Genomic DNA, 12233 nt, shown 5'->3' on the forward strand with positions numbered 1-12233 from the left:
ACGCAAAACCACTCTCCAAGAAGCTGCGTCTCTCAGTTAGAGAATTGTGGCTCCCATTAAAACCATTACCACTAAAAATTTGTATTTAAGTAGTCGACCCCACTAATTCAACTATTCAGTTGTTGGATGACTAGTCGATTAGTTGACCACTGTGGCACATCCTTAGTCTTAAGATAGCATTGTGTGAGGAGCAGGGCGAAAAGGAAGTGTTAATGAAATGATAAGCTATCATTTTACTTGTGATTTGTGTGAAAGGGAATAAAAGTCGTTGTTGTAGTGCCTGCTGTAATACAGCAAGCCACAAAAATAATTTTGCAAAAATGTAATATAATGTAATGTGATTCTATGAGACCAGGTTGCATTATTTAGGTAACTAGCTATAAACATGTACTGTAGACTTTAACTAACTTGCTCTGCAAGATTCTCTTCACACTGTCGCTCCGCCATGATAAAAGTTGACCTGAAAGGAAACACTGACTATAGCGGAAGCGAGTTTATGCTAATGCTAGCTAGAATACAGAATGCAATGTTTACTTGTAATAAGATATGCTGTGAATTGCTCCCCTCGGTAGCGACCGCGCCGGTTGCATCATTCTAAGGATGGCCCTGATTGTGGCAACAATGTGCAATTGTTTAACTATATGATGTGCAGCATGTGCTGCATGTGGAAGGTGAACTGCGAGATCAAGTCTGTAAAATTGCCCAGACTCTTGTGTTTGATTACCCATGAAAACTGCGTGAGATGAAAGGCACGCTTGTTGACTTGAATTCAGAAGCAACCAGCGAGGCAGCTAAATATTCACCTCAAAGATAGAGAGAGAGAGAGAGAGAGAGAGAGAGAGAGAGAGGCCTTGTACCAAAATCTGTTTAAACATAGCTTGTAAGACAACTTCCTACCTGAAATGCAACCTCCAAAGTAAACGATGTGGAATTACCTACATAGTCAGCAACTCTGCATGATAAAAAATGGCACTCATCACACAAAGTGCACAGGAGCCTTGACTCACAATTAATTTTCCATAGAGTTTGGCATTAGCATGTTGCTAAGCTAAAAATGCGTTATTCTAATAAGCATAAAAATACATATCATATTTAGTATTGGATAAAATTGTCCATTTTAATAACATGTGACAATTTCTTTTCAAACATTTTTCAGTGTTGAATGAATCATAAGTCAGTTTATTGTAAACATTTCTCTCGTTAAACCCAGCAGTTTGGCATTAGCATGCTGCTAAGATAACAATTCTTTAAGCATAAAAATATATAGCCCACACAAATATTGGGTTAAATAATCAAAATTAATTACATACAGTATTTGCAGAGATTATATGAATTATGAGTATATTTATAATGAACATTTTTCACACTTAATCCACTGTCTACAATGAATTGTTTCACTGAGCTTGTTGCAATGCTTTATGGGATTGCATCTGGAGCACGCTCCCTGGTTGCTTTAAAATTCTGTTTAGTTAGGCTGCTCACTAGGTTTTAGTACATAGCCAAGGTAGGTACTAGATAATACGTGATTTATTCTGAAAATTTGATGCTCTAAAGACTAGACTAGACTAGAATTTGACTGAGTTTAACATGGATAAGTTTAATGGATTTTAAACAAGTCAAGAAATTTTGGGTCAAGTGGGTTTGTGGTAAGATACTGAGAAAGCCATGAGGTGACAAAAGTGAAACCACCAGAGTGTTTTTGTGTATGTGTGTGTGTGACAGACTGATGTGGGAGTGATAGTGTGATATCAATGTGCCAGCCAGCAGCAGTGACAAGAATCTCACATATCAGGTCCTATCTCACTTAGATGTCTGGCTACTCTAACTCAAGGTTAAGCCCTCAGCAAATACACACTCACAAACACACAAAAATGTCCAATGAGTTGCCAACTGATGCCCGATGCCCTCAGTTTGTTTTCCTTTTGAATTCAAACCAGTAAACATTCTTTATGCAAAAACAATGCTTTGTAGCTCTCTGATTTTGCTTACAAAGTCAATAGGTCAAAAATATCAAACAACTTGTATTTCCATTTTTCCATGGTGACAGTAATTTCTCTGATTGGTGCATCTTCATAATTATGGGTTGTGTTGCTTTACACCAAGAATTTGGCTACTACACAGATATATAAAAATGATTGGAAAATCTCTTAATATGTTTTCTATATTTCTTTATGGAGGAAATGAGTGGGAATTTTACCTCCAGATCTACTGAATAATAATTGCTTAGGTTTTTAATAGACTCATTATTAGGCTCCAAAGTTGCAGTTGTACTTGTTATGAAATGCATATGGATGCTTTTACTTGGTTAGGGGGTAAATGCATTATTCACAAGGACGAAGAGACATTAAAGGCCTTTCAAGGTCTGTTTTATTTATTGAGTCTTATTGAACAAGCACCTAGAGAATAAATCTCTGGCTTCACACCAATTACTACATGTTGGTTCTTCTGGTCTAGATGGACTGAGACTTACTACGGCTGTCTGAAATCTGAAAGAAAGCTGCCTTTGCTGGCAGTATACTGAGAAAGAAAGCCATTAATGTACATCCGAATCCACTGTTTGCGTCACATCTGTCTATTAAGATTCCTTCATCTGGTTCGTTTTTTAAAGGTAGCAAATATGTATCCTTCACTGTCTATATATCCCACAGTCTCATGTGCAGTTCGGCGGTTTGTGGAAAGAATAACAATTATGTCTGAAGAGGTGGTTGAAAGAAGTAAATTACTTCATAAATTGTCATTTTTTACAGACCATTAGACATGATGTTATTGTTCCTTGGAAGCCTGTCTGAAACCAGTTTCCTCAAGTGGTGTCTTCATTAAAAAAAACTCTGTTAAGTCATAGACTGTCAAGCCACCAAGGCAGCAAGGCAGTTGCCTCAAACAGCCTCTGTTTTTCCTAATCCGTTAGCAGTTGTAATTCAAGTTCAGATCCGCTAGGGGGAGTCAGTACCACTGGGTTTTATAGAGAAGCTCTGAACCTGCTGCCGCGAGCTGCGAGTCAGTTGGTTGTTGTGCTTGTACTATTATACCAGCTGGGAAAACAGATTGTCTAAGGAGACATACAATGTAGTGTACTCCCAAATGATTTTGATTTCACTAAATAAGACACCAACAGACTGTGTGTTTAGGGGAAAAAATTGGGTACTTTATAGGGAGGGTTCAGGTAATGTTGTCATCAACACATTAGAGGATATAATAAGCATCCTATGATGATTCTTGCTGTTAGCTGTCAGTCATCCACAACTTCATGCAGAGATGCCAAACAGCTTGTGAAAACCAGCAGGAATAACAGTGGCTGATTATATACAGATAAGACTAAATTGATAGGTTTCAAATGTCGTTTAAAGGAATAGTTCACCCAAAAATTACAATTTCTCTCATCATTTACACACCCTCATGCCATCCCAGACGTGCATGACTTTCTTTGTTCTGCAGAACACAAATTACAATTTTTAGAAGAATATTTCAGCTCTGTAGGTCCATACAATGCAAGTGAATTGTGATCAAAACATTGAAGCTCCAAAAGCACATAAAGGCAGCATAAAAGTAATCCATACGACTCCAGTGGTTTAATCCATGTCTTCTGAAGTGATTTAATCAATCTGTGGAGAGAACACACCAAAATGTAATTCCTTTCTCTGTTCATCTTGTCATTGTAGTCTCTAGGCACGATCATGATTTCAAACTCGATTACACCTCCTAGTGCTTGAGGCATGTGCAGAGCGCTAGATGGCGCTAGGAAGTGTAAGCTTGAAATCATGATCGCCAAGGAGACTGCTGATGTCAAGATTTATGGTGAAAAAGGAGTTATAGTTTGGTCTGCCCTCCGATTGAATCGCTTCTGAAGACATCAAATAAACCACTGGATTACTTTTATGCTGCCATTTATGTGCTTTTTGGAGCTTCAAAATTTTGGTCACCATTTACTTGCATTGTTTGGACCTACAGAGCTGAGATGTTTTTGTTTTTAAATCTTCGCTTGTGTTCAGCAAGAAGAAAGAAAGTCTTGAGAATTTGAAAATGTGAGAATTATCATTTCTGGGTGAACTATTCCTTTAATTGTGTAAAAATACCAGAGTTGTTTGTCATTCAGAATTTAATAGAGAATTAAATTCCAATTCAACTTTGAGCTGAGATAGCAAACGGATGCTAAATTGTCATTTGAACTTAATAAAGCAATATTCAAGCTGGAATGACATTGAAAGGAATTTGTGTAATTGCTAGTGTACTTATATTTAATTTTTCAGCAAGAATGACCTATAAACATATTATCATACACACAGTCACCCCTTTTTGTTTTTATTAGCATTTAGTATACTGTCCAAACTTATTTGGAATTTGGGTTTTATATACAGAATATACAGTAGTGTGCAAAAGTTTTAGGCACTTGTGAAAAATGTTGCATAGTGAGGATGTCTTCAAAAATAATGACATAAATAGTTTTCATTTATCACTTAATGTCATACAAAGACCAGTAAACATAAAAAAAGCTAAATCAATATTCGGTGTGACCACCTTTGCATTTAAAACATCACCAGTTCTCCTAGGTACACCTGGACACAGTTTTTCTTGGTTGTTGGCAGATAGGATGTTCCAAGCTTCTTGGAGATTTCACCACGATGTTCAGTGGGGGTTTTGTAGGGGGCCATGACATCTGTTGCAGGGCTCCCTGTTCTTCTATTCTAATCTTTTCTATTTGCAAAATTAATGTTTGGGAGTCTAATGTTTATATTTCCTTTTGACACACTAAAGCTGAAGATATAAATAACCATCTTAAGACAAATGCTTTTGTGAAACATCTTATGAGCCTAAGATTTTGCACAGTAATGTATATATATAGACACACACTGTACTGTACTGTGCAAAAGTGTTAGGTGCATTATATTTTTCACAAAAACATTTGTCTTAAAATGGTTATTTTTTATATTCTGCTTTTAGTGAATCAGTAGGAAATACCAATTTCAGATTTCAACATTCATTTTAAAAATAGAATTGAATAGAAAAACAAGGAGCCCTGAAACAGATGGCATGGCCCTCCACAGAGCCCGGATCTCAACATCATTGAGTCAGTCTGGGATTACATGAAGAGACCGAAACAATTGAGACATAGCCTAGAAGAACTATGGCAAGTTCAGCAAGAAGCTTGGAACATCCTGTCAGCCAACAACAAAGAAAAACTGTGCCCAGATGAATACCTAGGAGAATTGGTGCTGCTTCAAAGGCAAAGGTTGTCACACCAAATACTGACTTATGTTATTATTATTATTTATGTTTCTGTTATATACTTGCCCATTTTTTGTTGTTGCATTGGACAGGTCCTAATTTGTGTTTAAATGTATTTGCAAACACACACACACACACACACACACACACACACATACTACAATTGTATCACGTAACAATAATAATATTAAATATAAATTAATACATAATTAATATAAATAAATAAAAATAATGTTCTGGTGCGATCTAAGATGATGGTTATTGTACAAGTGGTTGATGTTGAATTGCAGTTGGACATAAACTGAGATGCCATTCGCTGGCGGCGACACGGACGCACAACTCGCCAACCTCGCCTGCATCCCTTCCGTCAAACCCTCTCTCGCTGCCATCCTCCAAGATCAACCGAATGAGAGGACTCCGAAAAAGAGGGAGGGAAAGAAAAAAACAAGTGAGTGACTGAAAGAAAGAAAGAAACAAGGAGAAGAGGAAGAGCGCGTTGCTCCATGCACACTCGCCTTTTGGAAGATTGAGAACACATTTTGGATTGGACTTTTTCTTGGAGGGGACTTGTCAAAAGATACAGCGTTTGTTGGCGTGGCGAAGGCAAACAGCCATGCACCTGAATCGAGAGGACGAGGACGGGAAAGGTGAGATATCAGCGCAGTCAGGTGCCATTATCGTACTTTGCTGGATTACTCTCGTTTGTTTTCAGGAAGAACGCACGCCCTTGAACAGCAGACGGTCTATCGGAACCGGTTATCGCTCATGTACGGGTGGTTTGCATTTTGTCCTGTTACATACCAGCTGTCAAACGCGCAAACAGGTGCAAACAGATCTCTATGCATTAGTTCAGATTTGCACAATATCTCTTTTCCTTCCTTATAGCACTTGTTGTGTTGCCATGTGAGGGGAATTTAATTTACCCCCATGCCTTTGAGGGAGTTGTCATACATGCACGCGCAAGGTCATCATCTCTCATCTAATAGTCATGATAGGGAGTCTGCGCGTGCGTTTATTAGAGACAGAAGGATGCGACTCGCTTTAATGGGAACTGATAATGTGTCATTATGAGGACGAAGGGAGATGCCCAAATGTTGGCCTCTGCCCCCTCCTGTTGCGTGCCAGCGATAGTCAGGTGGTAAAAAATTAAGATAGTGAATTGTAACAAACACACAAGCTGATCTAATTCGAAGAGACATCATGCAACAACCGTCTTTGTGTCTGTTGCAAGACATTTGTGATACAGGACATGTATGCGAAATATTGAGGAAATATTTCGAGAGTGTGAGTAAAAAATAAAATGATGATATTTTGTGGAAATGTATAATATTCAGGTGTATTTCGCAGTGTCGGGAAATGTTGGATTTTTCTGTTGTGGACACAGACTCGCGTTTGGCATGAAGCTGTTCTGATTGGTCGATCTGAAGCGCGGGAGCGCGTTTGGCGCGTCTGTTTTCCCTCGCATGCCGGTGCTTCCCGCTCCACGTGCCCCGCTCCTTGAGAATTCCCGGCGCGTATCGAGGTGGAGCCTGCGCGCGCGTGTGTATGTTTGGGATTTCACTGCTGACTAATCGTTGTCCCTCGCGCGTGGACAACCCCGGTATCGTAACCTTTACAATCAACACGTGGTTTGTGAGAAGTTCGTGATGGAATTTGTTAATATTGGGGGGGTGGGGTTGACTCTGTCAGGATTTATGGGAGACCTAAGCTGCTACTTGGCAGGCACACTTTTTACTCCCAATGAATATTTCTCAGGGTAGGTTTATTTTAAGTCAGTTTCTGTATAGACACATACCTTAATGTGGCTGTTAAAGAGCTATTAAACATTTCCACTGTTATTTCCCATGAACAAGATGCAGCTGACTGAACACAAATTTATATTTTGCCCCAATAGTGGAACATGTTGTGCCATACAGTATGAGGTGAGTTGGCAGTGGTTCTTTAAAACATTAAAGAAACACAAAACAGTTCAGGAAACAGCAAAACACGTAAAAGAGAGGAAAAAAAAGGTAACATTAAAAATAGTACCAAATACATTTTATATGTTGCAAACTGTTTTTAATTTTGTAAATGGGGATGTGCAAAACCTTTCATAATTGACTAGTCAGTCGCTTGTTTGAAAGACTGGTAGGCTAGTCTGTGTTAAGGATAATAATGTAAAATTAGGCTCCGTTATGTTCACGTCACCCCAATCAGACATGTTTCAGAGGGATATACGGATGCTAAGCACAGCATTTCAACATGGTATCTAACGGATATTCAACAAAAGTATACGCTAAATAACTATAAGATCTTATTGCACAAAACTATCAAAGTAAGAGAAGTAAGAAATAAGAAAGGCTTCTATACAGAATGGGCTAAAGCCATTTATGCCCATCCTGAACGCAGAGTGATGTGTTTCAATGTAACCAGAGCACTTGGGAGTCTCAGGGTGATTTTATGGCATGTAGCTACGGCGGTAGCCACCTTAGCCTGACGCGCACCTCTTCAAAAATGTAACTGCGCGTCGCGTCGACGCAGACCACAACAGCTGTGATTGGTCCATTTTGACCAGAGACCGCCCCCCCTCCAGAATGATAACAAGGATATCTGTGGTTGCGTCGCATTTTATCCAAGATTATTTTAATATCTAGGCATCATATCACACTCATGACCATTAAAGCAATTGTCTCAATCAGGAGCATCTGCTGTTTTTTTTTTTTCTGTTTGTGTTTCATGAAGTTACAAGCGAAATGTGACAAAATATATCTGTTTACAGCTTAGAAACTCTAAAAGCTTTTTTCTACAGGCCTTTACTTAATATTAATTTGATATGTGAGTTTAATAATATGTTTTGTATTCTACTCGCATACTTTCCGACCGACACAATGATTTGACCGTATGTTTGACAGTATGTCTTCAGTAAATAATCATATTTCATAAGTTATGGGAACAGAATACTTCTAATTTGTAAGCAAATTAAAAAAAGCACCTGGTAATAGTTGGTTATATTGCCTATATGCATTGTAAAGTCTTTAAAACGACACCCATTTTGTGTTATTCAGATGAGTAGTTATTAATTAATTTGATGATTTCTTTGTCATCAAGGAACGTCAAAAGTATGCCAAAAATATTTATGCATTATTATTTAAACGAATCAAGAGCAAGCATACAGTAATTTCCTCATTTATTTTCAGGCTGCAATGCAGGCAACATGTATAATAAATATGTAGCCTACCTACATTTTAACATGTTCACAACTCATTTTTGATGCTACAATAATATAATAAATACTTTTGAATCAAGAAATTTCATTTCTTGCATTGCTTCTGTTTATTTATGAAACACAGAGTTAGCATTTTGGCTGTGTACTCACAGCCCTTGTGACCATTTCCTCATGTGCTAACTAGCCTGGGCTGTGTTTCCCAAAAGCATCGCAAGTTTAAGTTGATCGTCGAGACCATTGGTGCCAATAGGAAACACAGCCCTGTTCTTTACTCATTAGCCATGTTCGCTGTATTTATTCCATGGTCATGGAAAACCTGAAAATATGAAGAAAATATAAAATTTTGTTTTCTGAGTGTCTATTTGCACCCCGGTGTAAATAGCATCTGCCACACAGTGCAGCTATTTGCACCCCAATAGTGTGATGGAACCAAAGAAATATACAACAAACTGAACAATAGATGTCGCTGCAGTGGTGTGAGGAGTAAAGACGGTGTGTGATTGTGTACTGCTGTTTTAGCGACACAATAAACACACTGCAGTGATGCCCATACTGTATGTTAGTATTTAAATGTGGGTGCAAATAGGTTTCTGACAATATTTGCACCAGGGTACAATTAGTATCTACCATTATTTGCACCAGGTTTGGAGTGTAAATAATATCTGCCACTGTTTGCACTGGTGTGCAAATATATACAATTATTTGCACCAGGGTGCAAATAGCATCTGTCTGTTGTTTTCCTGGAAAACACAGGAGGTCCAGAAAAGTCATGGAAATTAATAAAATCTAAAAATACATGAACATTTTTTTATCATAAAAATAAATTTTTATTGGAATGCTCTTCTCTAAATTTAGTCAGCTAAATGTTGCTTTTGGGAACAGTTCGACTTGCCATAAAACAAGCAGTAGCGATGTGTGATTTGTGAGCGAATCCTCCTTTTGAGTCAGCTCTTTTCATTGGTCTGAGTGATTCACTAGCGAATCGGTTTGAATGGACCCTTTTCACAGACTGTGATGATGCGTTCCCTCCTTATTTAGCAGCGTAAATCTAGCAAACTTTTTTATATTTGCAATTTTTTATTATTTTGTGTTAATGTATAACATTAAACTTTGTGTTATATTACCCATGTTTTAAAAACCGAGTTACCACAGCTGAGATGAGGTTCCTAATACAGCTGCTGAGAGATGGTCGTAATCTACCACTCTCAATTTTTTTCTTTCATTTGGAAAGAAAATTTTTATTTTGATGTTGGAGCAAATGAATAAGCTATTTGTGGCATGGTCTTCCATTTACTCATTTCAATGTTTACCCTGTAATCATTTACTTCTGCGTTCCAAAACCGGAGGTGTGAAAATGGTACTTTCAAATTATCTTTTCTAAAATGACTGGAAAGGACATTGAAAAAGGCATGGAAATTAATTGGCCAAAAAGTGGGGGAATCCTGACTGTAAAATCATAATAAATAAATTAGATAATACCAAGTTTCCACAGTTTTATTGTAGCTACAATAACTGTAGTAACTGCTATTGTGGTGGAAACTACCGTAGTAAATATTTGTAAGGGGTGCTAATTTGTTTGAGAGTTTTATTAGCTTTATGGCTATAATCTGCTTTAGTTCAGCTTAATGTAAATACAGCTGGGATTCTCACACTGAATGTATTTCCAGGGATTTAATACTGTACATGACAAAAGCAGAATTTGTATGCAAGGATTTGGGAATAGCCAGTTGGAGAAAAGCTGTGCCCAATCAACTGAACTAAGCTGCGTTTCCTCAGGTGGTTTCCATAAAATACAGACGTGGGCTCTATTGCTTTTGAATGGAAACTAGACACATCCAAAAAGAGAAATGCTGTTATTTGGCAGGGGAAAAAAACAGTTTTTCCTTTGACTAAGTGAACTGAAATGGTACTGGAAATGACCATAATGACAGTTTTAAGGACAGTTGAAGAACAAACTGACAGCTCAAGGAAACTCGCCAGTTCCCATGTGTTTCCCCTCACAATCTCGCAGACCTACCCAGTTGTGGTTTTGCAGAGCTGGTGTGCGCTCAGTGAAAAGAACCTATATGAGATACTGACAAAGGTTAATATTTGACAGCTGCAAGATTTCAATCAAATCAGATAATTTCACACCCCTTAATCCATCCTGTCTGTCTCTGCCTCTAGACTGCCTCGCACGTGATCGCACGTCTGCCTCGCTAAGCTATAATTCCCCATGCAAACTATGATATTGGCCATTATCTACTTTTTATAAAAACCCTTTCATGCTCTCTCAAACTAAATGCACATTGTTTGAAGTTAGAGAAAGATAACAACAGTTGTCTCAGACTGCTGATAGCAGAAGAGCTTTGACATATTGCGAATTCTGGACTGGATGCAGGGCCATCTCATCGATAGGATCTTAATGCCATTGGCATTCGTGGCATGTTCTGATGTTGTAGCAGCAGCGTGATAAGACAAACACAGTGAGAAGGTCAGGTGGCGGCCACTAAGTGGATGGCGGAGGGCTTGCCAGAGGATACCTGGATGGAGCTGGGAGAGTGCGGAGAGATGCTGCGGTGGTACAGGTGCTTTTGGAGGCCTGCCAATCACTTCCCCTTAGGTTGGAGTGACACTGTGAGTTTGTAATGCTTTTAGCTCACGTCGATGATCACTGATGACCGGGGAAGGATCAGATGATGCTTGCATTTGGAGCTTGATGCATCCAGATTGAAAATGTCACCTAAGAGTAAATGGCTGTAGGAATTTAATGAAAGGGCCAGACTGAGAGCTCAGTTACCCCTTTTCCACCAAATTGATGCTGGTGTTGGCGGATCCAGTGCTTGGCTGGGGGATCTGCAGACCTTTTTCAGAACCGACAGGCATTTCCACTTACTTAAGACTACATAACCTGCCCACAAACACACATGGCACATCAGATTTTATTTTGGATGATATTTAAACATCTAATGAAATTTAATCCAGGGTCTTTATGCCACCACAAGCTGACTTTAATGTAAAGATCAGAAGTTATTTAAATATACAGTTGGTCTATAATTAATAAAATTGATAGCAATCAATTCCTTACCTTTTTATTAAGGGGCATATTTGCCCCTGAAATTGAGTTTTAGAGGCACTTTTTTTCTAACCATATTAAAACACATAGTGTGACATCCATTTATATCAAATACTTTTTAAGAAGTATTTAAGCCCATTTTAAACTAGATAGGCCTGATAGGATAATGCCTGGAATATAATATAATAAAATATATCAAAGATTTGATTAACTGAAAACTTAAGCAATTCACTTCAGGGGCATTTTTTTGCTCCTACAATTTAAAATTTAAGGGGCACTTTTGTCACTTTTCATTGTATTTTGCCCCAGTCCTGGTTCATTTCTGACCCTGATTCACACATACAGTATGATATTTAAAAATCAAAATAATTATATTTCAGATAGATAAGGTAAAAAGTGTCTGGAGTAGCTGTGCAGTGTGAAAAATATGACCCCATTCTGCCAAATCAATGACAAGCGCCATCTCTAATCCCTCTAGGATTACATTTTTACTCCACTGATGGTTAGGGTTAGGGTTAGGGCATATGGTTCACTGTATTACATTATTTACAACTAAAAACAACTTTCTACTCACTTTTGGTGCCACTATGTTGACATTTCACTCAGAAACTGGAGCTCACATGTGTCCATACATTTAACAACCTTTCCAGCATCGGCCACTGGGGGCAGTGTTTTAAATTTCGGTAAGGACAGATCGATTTCAGCTGAAGAACTTTCAACCTACTTTTGCCAAATTTACAGCTATGTATT

The 12233-nt window shown here is 38.2% G+C and overlaps 1 protein-coding gene across 1 annotated transcript in view; it reads left to right on the forward strand.

The window, feature by feature from the left end:
• The first annotated feature begins 5723 nt into the window (after window positions 1-5723).
• Window positions 5724-12233, forward strand: part of LOC127445583 (synaptotagmin-7-like) — a 213897-nt gene continuing 207387 nt past the window's right edge. Inside the window, exon 1 of the mRNA XM_051705738.1 lies at window positions 5724-5870. Coding sequence (XP_051561698.1) covers window positions 5837-5870 — 34 coding nt within the window. The 5' untranslated portion in view covers window positions 5724-5836. The remainder of the gene's footprint in view (window positions 5871-12233) is intronic.

This window comes from Myxocyprinus asiaticus, chromosome 1, assembly GCF_019703515.2.
Source record: "Myxocyprinus asiaticus isolate MX2 ecotype Aquarium Trade chromosome 1, UBuf_Myxa_2, whole genome shotgun sequence".
Classification (NCBI taxonomy): domain Eukaryota; kingdom Metazoa; phylum Chordata; class Actinopteri; order Cypriniformes; family Catostomidae; genus Myxocyprinus; species Myxocyprinus asiaticus.